General features: G+C 48.0%; 1 protein-coding gene across 2 annotated transcripts in view; it reads left to right on the forward strand.

The window, feature by feature from the left end:
• SLC25A22 (solute carrier family 25 member 22) overlaps positions 1-21,880 on the forward strand; it is a 52,373-nt gene that overhangs the window by 15,948 nt on the left and 14,545 nt on the right. Inside the window, exons 1-5 of one of the 2 annotated variants that reach the window (XM_064657655.1) lie at positions 2,689-2,712; positions 7,967-8,073; positions 12,171-12,296; positions 15,437-15,492; positions 21,539-21,629. In XM_064657655.1, the coding sequence (XP_064513725.1) occupies positions 8,054-8,073; positions 12,171-12,296; positions 15,437-15,492; positions 21,539-21,629 (293 nt within the window). In that variant the 5' untranslated portion in view covers positions 2,689-2,712; positions 7,967-8,053. Of the gene's footprint in view, positions 1-2,688; positions 2,713-7,966; positions 8,074-12,170; positions 12,297-15,436; positions 15,493-21,538; positions 21,630-21,880 lie in introns of those variants that run through there. The other variant, XM_064657654.1, reaches the window with a different exon arrangement.

Genomic DNA, 21,880 nt, shown 5'->3' on the forward strand with positions numbered 1-21,880 from the left:
TACTCCAAGACTGAGTTTGCCTTTGAGCATGAATAGTTGTCCTAAATTTAGAGGCTATTTACTTGTGTTGTAAATGTTCATAGGAATGACAGGGCAGCAGGGCTGTAGCATACTTGATGTGGCATTTGTGTGGCGCAGAGGAGCCAGGTCTCTTGAGACTCATCCACTAGACCCAACTGCCTTTTTGAGAACTTGGAGAGGAGGCAGGTTGAGATGGGAAGAGCGCCAACATCTCCCATGGGTTTCCTTTGCCTCCCCCTGAGTGTTGCCAGGGGTTCTTTGAGGACTTTTAGACCTCTTGTCTCTCTCTTGCACTGCCTTCAGAGAGTGTTTTAATGACTCCATGTGTTCTTAGTAAGATGACTGCAAGCTTGTTTGTCCTGCTGAAACCTTCCCTCCGGTTCCTTCAACTTGGCAGCTCCAATGTCTTGGATAGCAAGACTTCTCACGTGAACCCTGGGTGAGTCACTTCACCTAACAGCTGTCCTTACTCATCACATCTTGCAGTTCAGTCCTTGCATCCAGGGCTGAAGGTCAGTGCAGCCACTAAAATAACAGGTCCCAGATATGCACCAGGGCCTTTTGGTGTGCTGCAGTACTGATACCAAGCTCAGCTTCAAGATGAGGTCAGCTTTCCATCTCTCCATCCAGGGCAGTTTCCCAAGACACACAAAGTCAAAGGGTATACCAGGTGTTTGTTCCAGATCAGCACAGGCCTGCTTCTCAAGTCTTTCTGTCTTGGCAGATGGCTTCACATTGAGCAGTTGCCCTTTGCAAACTTTTCTGCCCAGCCAAAGTGGGATGTGACCTGGTAACTGGAGTGTGAGCTGGCTCTAGCACCTATGAAACTAGTGTCTGTTTCCTGAGCTGTCCTGGAGTAGATCTGAGGGGTAGGAAACTCGTTTAGGAGAGAGATCATGCTGGTGCAAGAAGAGGCCTCCATGGGACTCCCCTTGTTAAGTAATAGGGCAAATGGCTTCTGCTCTAATCTAAGCAAGTCGCTGTTTTTTGACCTGGAGAAGCTCTCCAGATCAGGAAGGCACTTCTCTTGCTGCCCACAGTGCTTTTTGGAGGCCTTTCTCCAAGTCTTTGCTCTCACAGAGGCAACAGCAGGTGCTTGTTGTCTTGACTTACTGTAAAACATTTCTCGGCAAAGCAGGCAAAGTTGCATGATGCTCTACTGGGAGTGGGGGACCAGCCAATTCTTCCAGCAGTATGAAGAGCCCAAAGGAAAAGAGGAGTGGGAAAACTGGGTGTGTTTCTTCTGCTCCTACTGCCTGGAGGCAGGATCATCCCCACCTACTTCTCTGCTCTTTTGTCCTCTTGCTTTCCAGTAATACCTGCCACTCCACTCACTTCAATCCTTGCTTTGGAGTCAGCGGCTATGTTGGCTTTTCCCAGTGTGGCTGAGCCCAGGCAGACAGAGGGACAGTTGCTAGAAGCAACTGAGTGTCTCGCTGATGTTTTTGGTAACTCTTTTGCTTTGCATTGAGGTGATCCTGGTGACTGATGGCAGGAGGTAAATCTGGAGAGAGAGAGAGCTGCCTCTGGCACACAATGGGACTTTTCTCCCTGAGATAGGAGGGTTGGTTCTGCCAGCTCAAAAGAAGCTCTTGAGTGCTGAGCCCTCTCCCTCTTTGGAGAGTGAGGAAGGTGGCTGCATTTTCAAAGCCAGTTTTGTCTTCTTGACTGCTGTTGTGTGGATCTCTTGCAGTATCAGAATGCAGGACATTGCCGTAGTCTGAGGGGCTTGCAGGATTGTCCCCTGTGACATTCTAGCATGGTCCTGTTGTGACTCCTCTCCTAGCAACTTTATGGGTGACTACATTGAAACCAATGGGTAAAGGATGTGATGGGTAAATATGTATGCTAAGACGCTGGACTGTTTTTGTTCAAGGCTTGTTTTTTTTCCTAAGCCAGAATGTAGTCATAGGCACAGGGTGTTTCTCAGGCTACCAACTGTGGTTGGAAATCCTGTCTGAAGGTGAAGAGCAAGCCAGTGATGGAGCTGGGATGAGAGAGAGCTCAGGAGCTTTTACTGCTGATCAGGAGTTTTGTTCCTCTTTTCCCCCTCTGTGGGCATCCAGGTAAATCTGTACTGCCACCACCTATGTTTGCAAAGCCAAACATCTCTGTAACATGCCCTCAGCCAGGGAACTTGTCTGTTTCTTTGTGGCATGTGGGAATGTTTTGAGGCATTCTCTCCTCACAGGGTCTCACAGCATGAAGAAAGTAAGGCTCCCCAGACTGAGCCCAGCACGCAAGGAGAGTGGAGGCTGGATATGGGGGCAAAGTTTGCCTGTGGTTTTGCAAGGGTGCCAGCCTGACTGTTTTTGTGGCGATAGGAGGGGGTGGAGGGGGGACACCCATCCCAAACAGCTGGAGGGAAGCCACACAAGACAGGTTGTGGAGGATGGAAGGGACTGCAGAAGCTGAGGGTTCTTGTGGGGGGCTGTCAGGAAGGAGTTTCCTCCGTGCTGGGGCTTGACATCCCTGTGTCTTGCCAGCTGAGTGGGCACTGTGCCACTGAGCCTGTTTCCATGGAAGGGAGAGGTGTGAACAGCCAATGGTGCAGGCGGCTGGCATGGCACCTCCCCGTGGGGACTTTGGCCTTTTATCATCTGAGGCAAGCGGGGAAACTCCACTGGCTGGGCTTGGTGCTTTCAAAGCTCAGGGTGGTATGGGGACAGTTGAGCGCTGACCACGAGGCAGGTGAGTTTGTGAGGCAGGTGAGTTTGCGTCTGCAGCCCCAGGGCTTGTGTCTGGTGGCAGAATAGTACAAGTGGGCCGCGCTGTGCCCCTGCACGGCTGGAGAGGGGACAGGCTGTGAGGGTGGGGAGCATCCACCAGCGTGTTCGAGAGCTGCTTTGTTTTCTTGCCTTGCCTAATCCTGCAAGGAAATTTATGTCAGTGCCTGCTTTCAAGTGCCTAAAGGCAAGTGAACTGCAGAGAACTGACACCAATTCCCTCCACCCTCTCTATCCCAAAATGTTCTGAGCAGCATAGAGCCAAGTTGACAGCTTCTCCCCAGGTGAGATTTCCTGGTACCGACTCCTCCGTGCGCTCTGTTCTTGTCACACATCTAGAAAGCAGCTTCTCTCAGGAAATATTTGCAGTTTCATTTTGCACTCTTTAAACCTTAATCATTGCAATGGCCGCTTTGCTTCAGTCATTAGCAAAATTGGGCAGTGTCCGCACCTTTGCTCTTAGAAGGAAAGTGTTGTGCTGATTCCAGAGTTTCTCCTCTCCCAATGGGTATTTGTTGCTGATTGCTTCCCCCACCTTCTCTGACTATGAGCAGTTGCGTGGCTAAGTCCTCTTGACACAGTGGATGCTGGCATGGCTTTGCTCCCTCCTCTCACCCTCTGAGCCCTGTTTCTTGACATCAGCTTCTCTCACTGGTCCCTGAGTTTTCCTGCTCTCCAGACAAATCAAAGTATGTGGAAGGGAGTCCTGGCTTCCCCTTTTGCTATTTATTCTCAAGTTAAGGTTGTAGTTTGGACATTTGCTTTCAGTGACAGCTCCCTGTGTGTGCTGGCCTCCACTTCTATCTCATTCTTGCCTGACTGCTCTGCACAAATGTTTGTGCTGGCATGAAATCAGGGATGGGAACACGTTTAAGTGTAGGGAGAAGACTGGTTTGCTTTCTTCAGCCACAGCACCCGCTGACGTTTGCTAAAGGTGTTCTGTCAAGACGTCAGCCTGTGTGTGCTCAGACAAATCGGCGTGTCCAGCATTCTGCACCTGAGAGGATGTGCTCACCTGCAGTGGAGCTGCTGGGGAGCAGAGAGCCTGGAAATGGGAGGGCTGGCAGAGGGCAGAAGCAAAGAGCTGGCTTCTGGGAGGGCTGCAGGGTGCTGCTGGCAGGACTGGGGTAGCTGGTGGACTGGGAGTCTGCAGCTATCTTGGAGGATGCCAGCAGTGGCTCTGGCAGCCTGTCAGGGGAAGAGTAGGAGAAGGAACATGCTGTACCCAGGTCAGACTGGGTAGAGCAGTGGCATCTGGGGGTAGAGGTGGCAACCCACATCCACAGGGCAGTGTGGTGGCACTAAATGCAGTGAGCATGGTCAAAGAGGTTTGGGTAAGCTTACCCTGTTCCTTCTCCTGTGATGTCTTGGCTTGAGGAGATGTTGGGTGCCTGTATCTCCAGTCCAAGCTTGCTAGTGTGACACATGGTATGAGACAAGATGAGGTCTGTGTGTTCCCCTCCATGCCCCACGCTGGGCTGTGAATCTCTGGTAAGCACTTTTCCCTCACATGATAAGGCAAAAACCAAAGGTTCAGAGTTAAACCCCATGTCCCAGGCTGGTCAGGAGAGCAGATGCAAAGGTTGACCTGAAGAAACCCTTACTGTGTGGGTAGTGTATGTGGTATTTGGCAAGGCAGGGGCAAAAAACAGCACTGCTTTGCCAGTGGCTTAGACTGTGAGGACCAGATACATCCAGAGTTTGCCAGGGTTGCCTTGTGGTATCCCACTCTGGCTGCTCTGTCACTGTCCGGCTTTTGGGAGGTGAGAAAAGGAAGAGGCAGGGTTGAGGAGGCTCCTGGGCTATTTACATGTGTCAGTGTGAGCTTTGGGCTGTTTGTACCGCTTCTCTGCCTAGCACGGAGATGATTCCCTCTGCTGCGGTGTGTGTGTGGCTCTGAAACTAATTTGCTCGATCATTTTAATAAATGTAAAAGGGATGTCCTGGTGTGCAAGTAATGGGGCATTAATCCATGCCTAGCTGTGTTAACAGCACTCTAGGAAGGAAATACGCCCATGCAGTTCTCACTGTTAATTATGGGATGTTTAACTTAGGATCCCCCTTCTGTGATAGCTGCTCAGCCTTTTTGGCTTTTAGGTGAGTCTCTGGTGGCTCTCGTTTGCCCTGCCCACCCCTACCATTTTCCTCGCAGCTCCTCAGCTCCTTGTGCCATGCAGATTCCCAGTTCCAACTGTGAGTGCCATTGTCCACCTGGCCATGAAGTTTAACCATACAAAGCCTTTCTGAGGCATCAGCACCTTTTTGGTGTTGCTGGCTTGTCTGCTGCCCCAGTGCAGGTGCTGGTGGGAGATTTCCTAGGAAGATGCAAGCCTTGCTCCCTGACACTGCTCCTATAGGAAGCCTTGGAGCTACATCCTTGCTTGGCTGCAGATGCTTGCCTGCTTTTATTTGCAGCTTTTGGCTCCTTAGAGCACTGTGTTTCTGGGGAGATATACTTGGGTTGTTATTTAATCTCTTTTCTTTCTAGGTTAAATGTATAAAGTTGTTCTGAATTTGTTTTTTAAATGTCCTATAAAATTACTGGCATTCTCTTCCCAATCTGGTTTTCCACCTCTTAGACTGCAGGACCGTAGCAGCTATTTTCTTGCCCTGGAAGCGACTGGGGTCTGGCTCTCTACAGAAACTCCCTGGACAAGGTGCTGGGGGCTTCATCATTCACTATCTTTTAAAGGACTTTAGGGAGTTCTGTAGATTACCGCAAAGTGCTCAGATAAAAATTTGCAGTGACTTTGGGTTTGTTTTGCAAATGGTCATTCATTTGAGCTCTGTTTAAACAAACAGAGTTCAAATAAGCTTTCCACTTCAGTGCATTAAAATCCCTTAATTCATTAAAATCCCCTCTCCACAGACATAAAGGCCTCTGCTGTGCCAGGTGCTGTTTAAACAATTATCAAGTGCTGGTGTCTGCTGTAAAATGATCACATTGTTCACTTCCAGTTGGTCATCCACGAGTTGAGTGGCTTTTGTTAGGGGAGATGATACTAGTCCTGGTATTTGCTGGCTGTAGAGCCAGCACCAAGGAAACTTGTAACTTTGCCCAGTTTTAAACCCAGGAAGGTTGTTTTTACCCTGTCTTGCTGTGCAGCTGCAGCAGGAGTGTCTGTTCCCTGGTGGGAAGCAGGAGCAGTTTTCCAGCTGGATCAGACAGCTGGGGAGGGCTCTGTAGTTCCTAGGCAGGTACACAGCTGAAGCCAAAAGTCAAGAGAAAAAAGGGAAGAGCTAAACTCAACTCTCCCAAGTCCCTCTTGGTTCAGAGGGACTCCATCGCCCTACTTGTGTCATCAGGTAAGAAACAGCCCTGTGATACATTTGTGTGTCCATATTGGTCTCTCACTCTTTGGCTACCTGGCAGTGGTGAATATTGTCAGCCTTGCTGTCTTTTCTTAGTGATGCCCTTTGTGATGGGTGCCTGGCCTCCTGAATGCCTCTCTAGAGGAAAGGGTGCAGCAGGGGCAACAAGGGGGAAGTTTTCCCAGTTTGGTGCAGGCTATCAGTACTACTCGGTACATATATTTTGTCAGAGCTGCCTCAATAAACACAAATATCCTATTGAGGGTGTAGACATTACCATGTGTCATGAGTTTTTGTGGCTCAGGGCTTGTTTATGCCAGGCTTTCAACAACTGATCTGCCTATATTTTTATATTTTGATCTTATTCTGGTTAAACTGATAGAAAATTAGATTAACCTAAACCAAACTGCTCTCGTGGATGTGCGTATGAAAGCACATGAAAGATGTAAGTGATTTTCACTCGGAAAGCACAGACTTAGCTGATCTGTAGATTTTTAAGGTCTGTGTCCATAGATAAGTTGAGATCAGGTAAATTCTCTGAAGAGGGGTCACAGAAGATTTAACACTGTAGTGCAGAGGGTGAGGTTTGTGTGCAGTGTTTTGAAGAGGAGCCCGTTTTCTCAGTGAGCTCCGTATGCTGGTCTCTCACAGCTTTAGGTGAATGTGGGACTCGAGAAAAGGCAGTTTCAGTCTCATGTTGTCCAAGAGTGAGACTGTACAAATGGTTTCATACTGTCCTATCCTTGGCATTTGATGTAATAGGGAGGGGGAGCAGGTCAGTGCTGAACTCCTTCCCATACTTGTTTGCAGAATCACTAGCTCTTTTCACTTTCAGAGGCCTCTTATTCTCAGGAATGCTCTGGGACTCAAGTTGTATCTTCAGAGCAGAAGTGTCAACCTGTGTCACCTTGTTGGATGTGAGATTCTGCGTGGCTTAGGAAGTTTGCAGTTAAGGGGCAAATTTCATTCCAGAGACAATGGGCGAAGGTATGTCCTCTGCTTCTGGCTCAGGTGAGGTGGCAGGTAGAAGGCAAGAGGGAAAAAATTGGCTGAGTGCTGCTGATATACCCGCTGAAAGCATAGGGCATCTGATTCCCAGGCTTGAGGTGAGGAGGCAAGGATGTCTCCACAAAGCTGAAAGCTGTGGCTGCTTCTGAAATTTTCTCCGGTGCCCAGATTTCTTTGTGTGGCAACTTCTACCAGCTCTCATTAAACAGGAGCAGTTAGGAGTCTTAGAGAAAGCTGGTTCCTGCAGTCTTGAAGCTTCAGTGCTGTGCCAAGACAGCTGAGCTGAAAGGAGTGGGCCAAAGGGCAAAGTCACATCAATAGCTTGAGGGACAGACACTCTTAAAAGACAATGTGGGCACAAGACTGAACATGGGCTCTCTGTTTGGGCTCGGAAATAGAGGGAGGATAGTCACCTCTGGAAGTGCAGCTTTTTGAAGACTGTCCATTAGAAACAGCACATATGTGTTGGAGGGAAGTGCTGAACAAGTCTTGTAATAATGTGATTGTTTTGGGGTAGCTGGGTGGACCTGCAGTGGGTTGGGGATCCACATGATATGGAGCGAAACGCTCCTTAGAGTTTGAGAGAAGTGACAGACACTGCTGTCCTGGATGCTGGGCAGAGCTTGTGCCCTGCCTGGCTGCTGCCCTTCCTCACATGCTGCTAGAGCCTGATGATTCTGGCAACTCTTCCCTCCATATGTCCCTGTATATTTATATACACACACATTTGTAAGGCTTCCTCTGGAGCTCAGTCTCCTCTCTGAGGAGATCAGGTGCTCCCTTAAGTCACTTGTTCCTCAGCTGGCCTAACCCTACAGCCTGCCCAGTAACACCTGAGCTTCAGGAAGATTTTAAGTGTCTCAACTTTGTGTCCTTGGTGTCTTTCTGTCCTTTCCCAGGAAGAAATTGAAGTGAAAAAGACGTGACTGAAAAAGAACAATTTGAAGGAACGGATTCATTTCTTAACAAGAACAAGTTTGAATTAAATGGCTGATAAACAGATCAGGTAACTTTTAAAAAATTTTTTGAGTTGTTGGTTGTCTTTCAAACTTATTTCTGTTTTTGACACAGGAGGTTGGAGGTAATCACCTGATCATCTCTTCCAGCTTTAAACAGTTCTGATTTCTTCTCTGCTCTTTTCTTTATCTGTTTTTCTTCAGCCTTCTCTTATTTTCTGTCTCTGCCATGATGTCACATCTTTGCTTTCTTCAGTTCTTTTTTCTCATTGCCTTGTTCTTTCTGCACTCTGCTTTATATTCTGCACAAGTGTGTTCCTTTTTGCTTCCTCTTTCAAAGGTCACCTTGACCTGCTGACTTCAGCTGCTGGCATCAAAGGAGCAAAGCCAGCTCCTTGACCAGCCAAGGATGCAGCACTTGTAATTACAAAGTCCACGTAGCCTTGTGCAGCCTTGTGCCCCTTTAAAGCCAGTCAGTGCTTTGAATGATTGCAGGAACATGAAGAACCAACAATGATTAGTGACACTTAAGTGCGCAGCAGGAACTTTAGAGCGTTAGTCCTGGCATATGCAAAGGCTTGATTTGAGTCCTTCCTGGAAATGAATTGGGATGCGTTTTTGGGAAAGATAGTTTTGCCCTCTAGCTTCCTAAGAGCTGTGTCAGATGGATCTGCACAATCTTGCATGTAGTTTTAACTTTCTGTTGCTTATGAAGTTGCCTGGATAAGTGACTCCTACATGCTGTGGGATTCCTGTGGGGTTTTTTGTGATGCTTTTCTAGCATCTGCTTTTCCAGGTTACCAGCTCAGGGCAGGTGGAGTCAGTGGGTGAATGAAACCGGGTGACAGAGGGCCAGGACTTGGCAGTGCCTGAATGCTGCAGGCAAGAGGGCTGGCCCTTCTTAGTTCTTACTGTGGTGAGGATATCTTCCTGTATGCCTGTCTTCTGCAAATGTGAACAATCCTGAGCTGTGCTGATAATAAGACAGCATTGTGAAGTGTTCATGTGCCTAGATATGTCTGTCATTGGCTACTGCATTTGGAGTGCACTTGGTACTGTTCTTGCACACTATGAAGGGCACGCTGAGATTCACCTCCATGGAGCCTGACAGGTGTGTGTTCCTGATAGCCTCAGCAGAGCAAAAGGACCAGATGTCCGTGGCCATTTGAAGCTTGGTATTTTAAATGAAGAGGAGACACGTCCTATTGGATGTTTCTTGGCCCCTCCGATGTGCTCTTGGCACTGTGAACAGCAGCTTGTTAACTACTGGGACTAGTTAAAAGGGCTGAGGAGGAGCACTAGGAGAGGAGAACTGGGATGCCCTTCTATCCCTTCTTATGTTAAACTGAGCTTTATTTGCATGCTAGCCTGTGTTGTCCCTGTTTCATTAAGCCCTGCACACGTAGGTAGTGAGAGGCAGTAGCTGTTCAGAAGCTAAATAGGACAGAGAGACCAAGCACAGTGTATTCTTATCCCATGAGAGAGCAGAGAGTGCTGACGTGAAAAGTGAGATCACTTAGTCACAAGGGAGAAAGCTTTTTATTCAGGTGCAGTGGCCTTTGTCTCATGTTATTCTCTGTGCCTCAAATCCCTCATCTCTCCTGATTTGATCATCTCCAGTCTAGGTGACCACATGTCTGCAGCAGTCACAGGCAGCCAAGGCAAGGAAATCTGTTTAAGCTTAGAGTGTCTACCAAACACCTCTCTCCTTGCAGCATGCATCTCTCACTCCTTAGTAGAACAAGATTGATAGCAAAAGACTAATATCAACAGCAGAGGTTGGATACAAGGTGAGATCAAGGGCATCGTATTTCAGTGCACGTGGAACTTAATCTCAGTGTCTCGCCAGATACTGCCCCATAGTCCATCCGTACTAGTCTCCCTCTGCAGTGTGCATGGGGGAACCTGGATAGCTGGATTCAGGTGTGATGGTGTTGTTGAGCAAGGATTTCTCCTGCACAGACACAGGGAGAGGCCCTCTGCAGTGCACATTGCCTAAATTTTTGGCTTGCCCAGGCATATCAGACTATTCCCCTTTATTGCTGGGGTCTATGCTGAAACTGGGCAGTCTCTTGCACTTATAGTAGCAGCAGGTAAGATCTTTGTGTCTGTGTCTCACTCCCACCTGATATAAACCCTGTGATGATTTCACTGTTAGAACATGTTGAGAGAGGCCTGCCCTGGGTATTTCAGGGACACTGAGAGAAGTGATGACAGTGCTGAGGATTGAAAGGGGCACTCGCTGTGCCTCACACTCTGTGACCTGCCAGCAGTGACTTCAGAGCTGAATCTGGGGAGACTGAGGTGATCCTGTCTTGAAATACCTTCCTTCCCAATGGTGCCTCTATCTTGACATGCTTTTATCTGGTCTCTAACCTCCTTTTTCAGGGTGACTGTGGGTTAAATAAGGAGGGCTCCGTGATGTGAAGCTTACTGTTTGAAATTGTCCCATGTCCTGAGAACAAGTTGAGCGTAGGAGTTTGCAGGCAAATCTATTCCCTTCTCAGAGTTTGGCGCAAAGATCCCTGAGGCGACAGAATCTCGAGATGGTGAGATCTTGCAACCTGGCCCTGCATTGAGCTCATCCACTGATTTGGGCCTGCTTTCCTAACATACTGTGCTTGATTTAATCTCAACACTGTCTTGTTTGGAGTTGTGGGCTGAGCTCAGATCTGTCTGCTTGTCCTTGGCACCTCTTCTTCCAGCTGTGCCAGCCCTGGGGCTCAGTGTGCGTTATATTGGTGCAGGTGTTGAGGAGGAAAGAGCTTTGGCTGCAGGACAGCAGAGGCTGAAAGAAAATTCCTGGGGTGTCAAGATCAAGCTTAGCACTAGTGGACAAAGACTTATATTTTTTTCCCACCCCTTTTTTGTCTGCTTCCCTCAGGGAGACCTCAAGTTGAAACCTTGAGGCTCCATATCCTACCTTTTCCTCAAGCATGGCCACTTATTGATCCTGTGTGCAATTTCCCCTTGATGCAGAGTGCTCTGCAGTGCTGTTGGGAGGGTAACTTGTTTGCAAGGCTTCACCCCACCATGCCATGGCCAGCCTCACCACTGCTGCTTCCAAAGGGTAATGCAGTCTGTCCCCCCGTCCAGAGCAGCACATCACTCATGAAAGGCAGCATGCCTGTTCCCCCTGTGGGAGGACTAGGCCTTGCTGGCTCAGTCAGCTGCAACCTAGGACTGCTGTCAGCCCTCAGTTTAATATCCAACACATCCTGTGTTCAGGGAGCCATATCTTATGCTTTATTGGAGGGAGCTGACTCAAACACGCTTCCTTTGTCTCTGCGTGCAGTGGTTTATTGAGCATATAAGTGCAGGACATTTTTCTTAATTGAATTTGCTGGGAACTCGTGTTTAGCTGATCTGGCTTTCACTCAGTGCCACTTGCAAGAATTCCCCGTGGGAGCACAAGGGCGAGTGGAAAAAGCCATGCATTTTGGAAGCACATGCAGCCAGCCAGGTTTTGATTTCCCCAAGAGGTATGAGCTCACGTCTCCACATCTGCGGCCGTGCAGGCTGCCAGTCCAGCGGTTTTGCGAGGCTACTGCTTTGTGTGTGTTCCCCTCGCCCTGAGCGGTGGGTCTGGAAACAGTTTCCCGCGGTTGCAGCCGTCTGCTCCTTGGCTGCCAGCTGGGCGCTTCTGCCGGGCTCGTTCCCACATGATGGTAGCAGCTGACGTGTCACGAACCTCTCATTAGCTTCGTATCTGATTGTGGTGCAGGAAAGCATTTGTCAGTAAACCTGCTGGCTCAGATGCCATCCGGCCCTAACTAAAGGCTGTCCACGTGGTAGATGGTCCAACACTCTGTCTTTTCTCCTCTTGGGACAACAGAAACCCTTGGGTCCTGGGGAACAAGGTTTTTCCTTGCTCTTAGCAGTGTATGGGCTAGCTGTTTGGCTCCACTCCACTCAGCAGTGGTTGTTCCTGATGGTATGTGCTGCTTTCCCCACCTGCCCTGTTTATACAGCGGGAGCCAAGCTTTGCCTTGGGGCAGAGCTCCCTTTGTGCCGGGGAGGGACAGCCTTTTCTCACAGTGATGTATTAACTCTGGTCATGCAAAAGAGCTCAGTTCTTTCCTCTTTCCCTTCCCTGGTGTTACCCAGTGCTAAGACATCTGTTTCTGTCTATCTCATCCTCTTACAGTCTACCTGCCAAGCTGATCAATGGAGGGATAGCTGGGCTGATTGGGGTCACCTGTGTATTTCCCATTGACCTGGCAAAAACTCGCCTGCAGAACCAGCAGAATGGCCAGCGGATGTACACCAGCTTGTGAGTACCACCTGCATGGGCAACATCCCTTGGGGCTTTTGGCAGGGAATCCTTCCTTTTTGTTACCTCTTTCAGGTGAGTTCAGCATTTCTAGGAACTGGACTGTCCTCAGGAAAGCCAGGGGACAATCCTGAAGCAAGCTGTGCTTGAGGAGATAATCCAAATAGAGCAGCTATTGAGGCTGCTGAGCTGAGCAGATGAGATCTCTGCAGAGGGCACACCTGTTTGAATTCCTTGCTTGGGAGCAGAGTGTTCACTGCTGTCAGAGCTCAGGACCAAACCACAGGGAGTCCCGTTCGATTCTCTGCTGAGCCGCAGTCAGGCACATGAGGGAATTTCTGCCTGTCTTGTATTTCCATCGCTCTGGTATTGGAGATCCTTCCTTTGCTGTGTCAGTTTTCAAAAGACAAAGCAGTCACCCATTCCCAGTCTAGACTGCTGTGTGCGGACCTTTTGAAGGATCACAGGTTGACACATGCTGTGGTTACTCCAGCAGTCCTGTGTCCAAAAAAAACCCAAGTGCTGCAGGCTGTAGGAAAAGAAGGCATGAGTATATCCAGCCCACCGAACTCCCCTGGAGTTTGTGTTGGACTCATAGGGCTGTGTGTCTGCTGTGGGAATGCACACCACACAGCACAAGATGCTTCATCCTAGGAACCAGACACAGGCCTTAGTTTTCCAAATGTACTGCTGTCATTGAGGGGGAAGAAGGGACTGGGATGGGACTGATGAGGTCTGTCCTGTCTCCCTTCCACTTTGTTTAGAATTTGAGGCAGAATGGGGATAGGAAGAAAATGCTCTGAAAATGCTCTGTATGTTGATGATTTTAGTCTCTGTGCCTCCTTGCTCTAACTGATGACATGTAATGATGCATGAGCTTAGGCTGTAGGCTCTGGTGCTTCCCTTGACAGTTCTCATGCTCTCTGCTCCCTGCATTGTTTGTGTGCCCAGACTTGTTGGCAGGATGCAGCTTCCCATCTTGCCTTGCCTCTGCTTTTGGTTGTGTTCTGCTCCTGCTGCAGATTGCATCTCTCCCTGAGGATCACTTATCCCCCTGATCTTACAGGTGGCAGCAAGAGGAGTATGGACAGGATGGAGAACTTGTAGGCTCCCCTTGGGACTGCGTGCCAGGATGCCTTGTCCCTGGAGGGAAGCTCAGTAGGAGAGAGGCTTTTATTCTCCAGCAATTGAGCACAGATCTGCTCCATAGCTAGGAATTGCTGTGGGATGAGGCACTGTTAAGGAATACATAGGATTTACCCTGTATATTTGAGCTGGCTCCTTCTAAGAAGGGGAAAGGATGAGCTTTCCTAACAAAGGCTGCCCAGTTACAGGGGCTTATTTTTCTGAAAATACTGTGTACCCATCAATACCAGATCTCAGAGGTGTCTGCTGAACACCCAGGAAGGCAGCTAGATCATTAAGAATTTTACTGTCTTACTTTAAGATAGCATGCCTTGCTTCTGCTCAGCTCAGGAGACCTTTAGCATCAGGGGAACCTTTCACTTGAAAGAGCCAAAGATGCTTTGGAGCAGTTCTTGAGGGCTGGAGATAGCTGGGATTTTGGGCTGTCCTGCCCCAGGTATGTTATGTATCATTTTAGTTGGCTATTGGCTCCCTTTTCCAGGAAGAGAAAAGAGCTGGGCATGGCCTTGGCTGCATCTTGTTCTACTGCAGCTCGAGGGGCTGGAAGTGACATGCAAGCATGGTGAGGCAGCAGGGCTTCATGAGTGTGATGGGGAACAGCTCTTCCCAATCCCATCCCAGCCACAGCTTGTTCAAAGCAGCACCACTGGCTCAAGGAAAAATGTCTTGTCTCCAGCACTGCAGTGGAAGAACTTGATGGGAGGGATAGGAGAAAGGTGCACTGAGATTTCCTGGGCTTGCAAATGTGTTGAAGGAGCTGCTCCAAAGAAGGAGATGGGTGTGTGCAAGCTGCAGGAGCTGGGGTGGAGTGTGTGAAAGATGGGATCCCAAAGGATGTGGAGAGTCCCAGCAGAGAGGGGCAACTCATTGCTGTGACTGGCAGCAATGCAGGATGGGCTCTTCACAAATAATGTGGGGTACCCTAGAACAGTCTTGACTCAGGTAGGGACATAACACTCTCAAGGGAACTGTGTATTTCCTCCTTTTCCACCTCAACACTACTACAGAGCAGAGATGAAGTTTACTCCTTGTGTTGCCAGATCTCTTAAAAATGAATTCTTGTTTTCATCAGCCACACTTCCCTTATTACTGCTTAAAAGAGCCTTTTGGTTCTGAAATTATGTATACATGCATGCATTTGTACTTCTCTCTTCCCCTATGGCCATAGAAGTACCTGTCCCTTCCCAAACACCCTAAAGCCACCTTCAGCCAACATCCAGGCTTTGTGCACCTGTGGTTCGGAGAGGGAAACTCTGCCAGGGGATCTGTGCTGCCTTCTTGAACTGCGCCTTTGGATTTGCTAGGTGTGTGTCTGTGCCTTCAAAAGCCTTTGTGCCATTCCAGCACTCTGCATAGATTTCCCATTTGCAGTAAATATATTTGCAAGAAGGAAGGTGCCAGTTTTCCCCTTGGAGCACGGCACCCTGCCATGCTCTTCCCAGGGCAAGAGCCTGAGTGCTGGCTGCCTGCTCTGGGACCTGATGTGTTAAAAGTAAATGCTTTAATCTGTGTGGGAGGCCACAGATGACTGAGTGCTCAGGTCATCTAGTGTTTGTGTGTGTGCCTTGTGTCAAATTTCATGGACTAAGTCAAACAAGCCAGCATGGAGGGTTTTGGCCCCCCTTATTTCCCTTCCAGAGCTGGATTTAAAAATGCATACATGGGGATCTGCTTGTTAGAGTATCTCATGCGCGTTTGCCACAGGGGACCCTGGATAAATAGCCCTTGCAGTGACACTCTTCCCTTTTGTATTTCTAGAAAGCAGACAGCGTGTGCAGGGTGAGCCGGGGGTTTCAAAGCCCCTGTGAATTAGAGGTTGAAATTGGACTCAGGCCTCAACAATGGCACATTCAGAGGCTGACGCAGTTCCCCTCTCAACTCAGGGTTTTGCTGACAGAATGCAAATGGAAACCACTCCAAGATATTTGCTTTGTTTTTCTCTGTTCTCACCCACCTTTGAGCTCCTGTGGTTCATCTCTCTGTTTTGTTTGCAGGTCTGACTGCCTCATTAAAACAATTCGGTCGGAAGGCTACTTTGGCATGTACAGAGGTAAGTAAAGCTGAGTCAGGCACAGCAGAGCTTTTGCGTTGGAAGCACTGGTGCGTAAGTGGGAGGAAAAGCTCTGTTCTCTGGCATATAAAGCAATAACCTAGCAATATCCTAAGAGGTTGAACATTGCAGCTGTTTCTGAAAATAAGCTACTCCGTGCAGTTGTCTGCTCAGCTATCCATCATTGAGGGCTTGAGTCCTCCCCGTGGTGTTAAACCTTACCATTTACTGATGGTCATCTGTACTAGCAGTTTAAGTGAAGCTGCTGGACTTCGTTTCAGGACTCTACGTGTTTGTTTCCCGGCTTGGGCACGGTAACTTTTGCCAGAGGAGCAGTAGCAAATCAACTCTTGAAGTATCTTATTTTGCGGTTGATTATTGAGTTTATGTCAAAGCCCACCACCAACATGGTCAGGCCTGATATCTCTCAAGCATGCTAAAGTGCTTTGTTCAAGTATTAAGACAAGCAGCTATTAAAACAAAAATAACATGCCCCCAGAAAAGAACTCCCTTGAGGTGGTAAGAAAATCAGAGGTTGGCTCACAGTGGAGCTTCAGCTGTTTGGTCATTGTGTGTTGATTGTGGGGGGAAGTGGCAGGTCCACAAAGCCCCTGGAGAGGCTGGAGCCCCTGGAGCTTGAGAAGTTTGAAATATTGGATAGTGTTAGGCCTTTCCCATGAGAACAGTGAGGCTAATTAAATGTTTCCATGGACACAGCCTTGAGTTTTAGGGAGTTAGCTAGAAAAGGATAACAGTGCAAGGACGAAGCTGTTGACTGTGTGCAGGTGTTAAATTCCTAAGTGTTTTTGCAAAAATATATTTACATTATGTGTGTGGGAAAGTAGGGGCCAGCTAGCTCAAAAAAACCTACCTGCTGCTCTGAGGCAGCAGACATCCCTTGTCTCATCTTTCTTCATGTGTGTGTGTGTGTCTTCTTTCTTCACGGACCAAAACCTAATGACAGATACCCCACGACAGCTGACCTGCTGGAAATTTCCTATCTCCTTGACTTAGGCTGTCTGTTGCAGCAGCGAGTTCCTTGCTGATATTATACCTTTTATAGTTTAAACCCAAAATCCATGGAAGTTTTTAAAGCTTTTGAGGAGATTTTGAGGAGAGCAGGCCAAATTCTGGCTTTTATTTGTAGCAGAGGAAAATATGGAGTACCTTCTTGACTCTCAGCACAATCCAACTGGCTTAGTTGGCACTGAGGTCTGGTTCATTTTATATACTGATAGTCAATTGCCTTCATATGCAGTTTTTATCTGAGGTGCTCAGATAGCATTCTTTGTGGCACTCATTCACTGATAAAGCCTGATTAAAGTACTACTATAATTGAGTCCTTGCTCTTTGTCTTTCCAAGCGGAAGTCCGGAGGTGCTGGCGCCTTGCTGTTGGCATGTGTAGCGTCTCTTGCTGCTTCTTCTAAAGCTCCTAAGGAAACACAGACACTGTGGCTGGCCGGCCTGGGAGCAGGCATGACTGCTCAGGCAGCATCATTTGCCAAGCTTGCTGGTGGGCGTTTCAGGGGAGTGTGGTGGATGATGAGGATGGATTGGCTGCTTTGCCTGAGCTTTCCTGGGATCAGGCAACAAGACAAATAACCCTGAGGAACCCTGGCAAGCTCCATCTTCAGTGCTAGCAGTGACGCCTTCCCCTTTGACTTTTTCCAGAAGCTGGCTACTTCTGTGTTTCTAGCCAGGAATGGAGCCTGCATTAACTTTGGCTGTAAATATGCAGTGGCAGGCTGCTTGGTGGGGAGCAGAAGGAAGAAGCTGTTCAGGTAAACCTACAGGAGAGACTGTAGGACCCATCAGGGCTTTTGGGAGAGACAGCTGAGTTCTGTAAGGCATAGGGTGGTGGAGGGGATGTGCATCACCAGGCCACTTGTCACTCCCAAGCAGAAATCTCAAAGGGTGCAGAGGGTTTTGTGTACCTCTTGCTTTTTCCAGCTCTAACGAGTCTGGTCAGCTTGGTCCATGTCCCTGTGTCTGTTCCCTGGACTGCACAGTGGCTTGAATTTACTTTTCACCTCTGACTATTAAATGGGGAACTGGTTGGAGAGGGCTTTTCTGAATGGCTCCTGTTCCTTCCAGAAATTCATAGTATTTTGGCATGGTCAAGGTGCGAAGGTGAGTCCTGTGCCTCAGTTCTGTGAGCTGACATTAGCAGCCCTTCCCTCACTCTCAGGGAGAGGGTTGGTGGGTAAAATACATCCCAGATTCATGAAGAATGTGTGAGTGCTTTTCTGGAAATAAGATAAAGAGATGTCTCAGCCTTGTGGACAGGGAAATATGGAAATCAGATGGTGGGATTGGTTCCTGCTCCCTCCATCTGTCCCAGTTCCCCAGCAGAATTTGCTGAATGACTCATGAGCTCTTATTTGTAGCCTTTAAGCTGAAATTGGGAGGATTATATGTTAATATGCTAAAGTGGCAGCTGCTGTTCCCCATGGAGAAGTCACAAGCACATCAGTTGTCCCTGCAGATCACTTGGCCTCAGTTGGAGGACAGAAGGGGTCTGTTTGGGTACAGCCATTCCCACTGTGTGACTTCAGGGCTCCTTTATGTGCGATTCAAAACTCCACAGTGTGGACAGGAAAAAGGCTTGAGCTTGCAGGATGCTTTTCTGCAGAACACCTCTTAAGGGGTGTGTGTGGGCAGATAGTCCTTGCTTTGAATGAGTAGTCCATAGCAAACTGTGTGATGTACAAGACAATCCCAACATTTCTCTCAAGTTCTTGGATTTGTTTGGGGTAGGAAGAAGAGGTTTTTTTCCCTTATGTTTTTTTCCCATAACATCTAGGTAGCAGCAGTGCCTTAAAGCTGAGTGGAGCTGTCTAGCCCTGTCTGTGCTCAGGGAATGACGGTGTGCTGCCTTCAGACATGATGCCGAGCGAATGAATCCATAGTGCCTGTGGGCTCCTGGACCCCATGGGCATCAGTGGTAGGGGACCTTGGAGAGATGCTCTCTCAGCTCCCTGCTATAGTCCATCCAGAAGCCATCTAAAAATCCCAGCACATGTCCCACTGGGTAATCCCACTGATGTTTGAAGACCAACTGTTTAGCCTCCCTGGCAGGAGCTGAAGGCCTAGATCAGGCTGGGGAAGTGCCCTCTGCTGTTGATGACATTTGGAGGGTAGCTGCAGTTTAGCTGCAGTCGTGTGGCAGCCTTCCCTGGCCTCTGCTAATAATATCTCCCACGTGTCCCAGTGCTGCACTGGGGATGACTCAGTCCCCCTGTTATGTAGGTTGCTGGTGGTGTGTAAGGGCTTCTGTAGAAATGCGTTTTAATAACAAAACCCAAACTCAGTGAGAAGGCGGCACTTAGAAGTTCAGTTGGCAAACAACTGGTTTTGCCCCTAGTTGATTTTGTTCTTTGTTACTTGTTTTCAAAATCTTTTTTAATGATTGCTGTTTATTTTTCCATGCTGTTTGTCTGTCTTTGCTTCTGGTACATGTAGCGTTGCCTATAGGCCAAGGTTGGCTTTAATTAGGGAAATACTCATTGGCGTGGGTATAATTGAAGAGCTTTGAGATTTTGTAAAAAGATAGAAAACGCTGTGGAAAGTATACAGCCAGCAGCTGAAGTATCTACTTTCTCCTCCTCAGTGAATTGAAGCTGTTATGGATTATTGAGGACAGGGATTATGCATTCTCTGCTAAGCAGCTTAACTGAAAATATCAAAGATGTAGTAGAAAACCCAGGTTCATTAACTTTTTTTTCTGTATATTGCATGTTTTTACCCTCTGCTTTATTTGCAATTGAAGGAGAAATTTCTGTGAAAGCCTCCTGGTTCCTGGAGGAGGTCAGCATGTGGAAGCATACTTCTTGAGTGCCTATCTTGCTTGATGGTTTGGAGTTTTTCTTTCTTTCAGTGAACCCTTTGCACTGGTGTTAGAGTTGTTAGAGTAGATGGTTTATGCTTTTTCCTTTCTCTCCTTGTTTTTCCAAGGAAATAGTTGTTCATGCTGCATGTGTACAGGTGTTGTATTTTCTAGCCATTGAGAGTGGGGCTGAAGTTATCTCCAACTTGGCATTTGAGGAAACACTTCATGGGTAGCCACTTCCACTTGAAAATTAGGCTTTGTGGATTTGCTTTGTAGATCCCGATATGATTGACGTTAAAAGATGGAGGTGGAGCATGAGGGTCATGTCTGTGAGGCTTCTTATCACATGCAAGAGCCATGGTGGGGGGGACATGATGGTATAGGAAGAACATCGAGCTGAAGCAGTGCAATCACTGGTGCACTAAGAAGTTTGCAAAAACCCAGGAGTGTGAGAGTGCTGCCCTGCTCCCTGCTAGTTAATTTGTCTCGTGTAAAAGATAATGGCATTTCTTGGATGTCATGGCCAGTGTGGAATGAATGCATTGGCTTAGCTTGCTACAAGGTAGCGTTATGCTGTGTTTTCTGCAAAATCTGAACATGGGAGTTGAAAGGGGGAAGATGTGTTGGGCTGCCCAGCCCCGTGCAGCAAAATCTCTCTCTTTTCATGCTGCAATTTCCTGCATGGTGGAGATGTGTCTTCTGAGCAGAGGATGCAGAGCCAAGGATTCTTGTGTTCTGGTCCCAGTTGCAGTGGTCCCAGGAATCTCAGTTGCGATTTAGCTTCCTAATCTTAGGAAAGTCCCCCTAAACCTTTGTCTTTCCATTTTTGGAGAGAGGAGAGTCCATCCTGAGGAACCGATTGAGTTGCCTTTCTTCAGGTGTGTTGAGCCCTTACAGCTCTTGTCAACTTGTATTCAAAGGTCCTGAAAATGAACCACATTAGCTCTTTGGAGCCTGGTGGGGGTGCAGGACTCTCTGGCTGGTTCTCTTTGGAAAATGAATCTTTGGGACAAGTTGTTTAAATCTCAACTGCAAGCATAAATGCCTGTATTTGTCTTCGTTCTTGCAAAGGTGTTCATAGGCCATTAGCAAGTCTCAACTGTAACTCCATCGAAGGGCTTGGAGCTCCGTATGCTTCAGTGCAGGCAGGGAGACCTTGAGGTTATCCACTGGAGGACTTTTGGAGCCGTAAGATTTAAATGGAGGAGAATATTCTGGAGTGTTAATGTAATAGTGCAAAACTCAGTATACTGGGAAGGGACTGGCCCTTCCCTCACCCCATTTTCCCCAGGGCAGCTTGGAAGCTGCCTCCCAGCCACTGTGTTGCACTAATGCCAGTGTTCATGGCCCAGAGCAGCCGGCCAGGCCACGCAGACGTTTCATTGTGGCAGGCACAATACAGGGATTTGCTGTTTGTTGCTCCTGACAAAAGGGGTAGTTATGGGGGGGGCAGGGGGGGAGCCAAGGCTTGTTTACACCCCAAGTCCCCCAGCAAGCCTTGCCATGGAGGTCAAAGGGGAACTTCTGCAGGCTGCAGCTTGTGGTGGACAACAAGCCGCTTAAACGGTGGCTGTTCTGGGAGTGACACCAAGTGGTGATACACAAGGGAAGCCACTTTATTCTAAGGGTCTAGAGCTGGCTGACTTCAGTGCAGATGAACCAGATGACTTCAACCAGCTTCCAGGTCTTTCAGTGGCTCTACCTTTTCTGGGCTGCCTGGTAAGCAAGCTGCTCTGGTGTTTTCTGGGAAGGCAGGAAGCAGGGATACTAGTGAGAAGGGAGGGCAGGGAGGCTTTTGCCTCTCAGCATTACAAAATATTTGCGAAGGAATTGGGACAAGTTGTTAATCCAACTTGTACTCCTTCTTTGAAGGATTGATCTGCATCCTTCTGAATTTCTAGGAATGCACCCTTGGATGAGAGAAGAGGATGCATGTATGCATGGTGGGAGGCAGTAGTGAAGCTAAAGAAATTACAAAATACATATTGCAAATGGAGTAGAAATACATCTGGGGATATTTTCACAAAGCCAAGGTGTTGGGAGGCAGAAATCCTATTAATTTTCAGAGTTGTTTCTTATTTCTTAATCCATTTGGTGCACTGGGAGCTCTCTTTCATCTGTCATTGGTTTTGAGCAGAAGTTACGACACATTCCTGAAAAACCCAGTTAACAATTCCTTTATTCTCATTCTCCAATGGCCTTTTTTTCTTGCTCAGGGGCTGCAGTGAACCTGACTCTGGTGACCCCAGAAAAGGCTATCAAACTGGCAGCCAATGACTTCTTCCGGCATCACCTCTCCAAAGACGGGTGAGTAGGGAGTTGACCTTTTGCAGTCAACTTAAAAGACACCGGCTTTTGGAACACGTCTGTTGAGAATCAGGGCAAAGGTGAATGGGGTAGTGCAATGGCTGAAATATGAGTTGACCTTGAACAGCTCAGCTGGTGATTACCTTCAGGCTAAGGATGTAATGTCTAAAATGGGAAGCGTAAAGCACTCCACTGGATGACTGCTCTTTATTCAAACTTCTAAAAATAGTCCAAGACTTAAGCCAAGGTTA

This window comes from Pseudopipra pipra, chromosome 6 (genome assembly GCF_036250125.1).
Source record: "Pseudopipra pipra isolate bDixPip1 chromosome 6, bDixPip1.hap1, whole genome shotgun sequence".
NCBI lineage: Eukaryota > Metazoa > Chordata > Aves > Passeriformes > Pipridae > Pseudopipra > Pseudopipra pipra.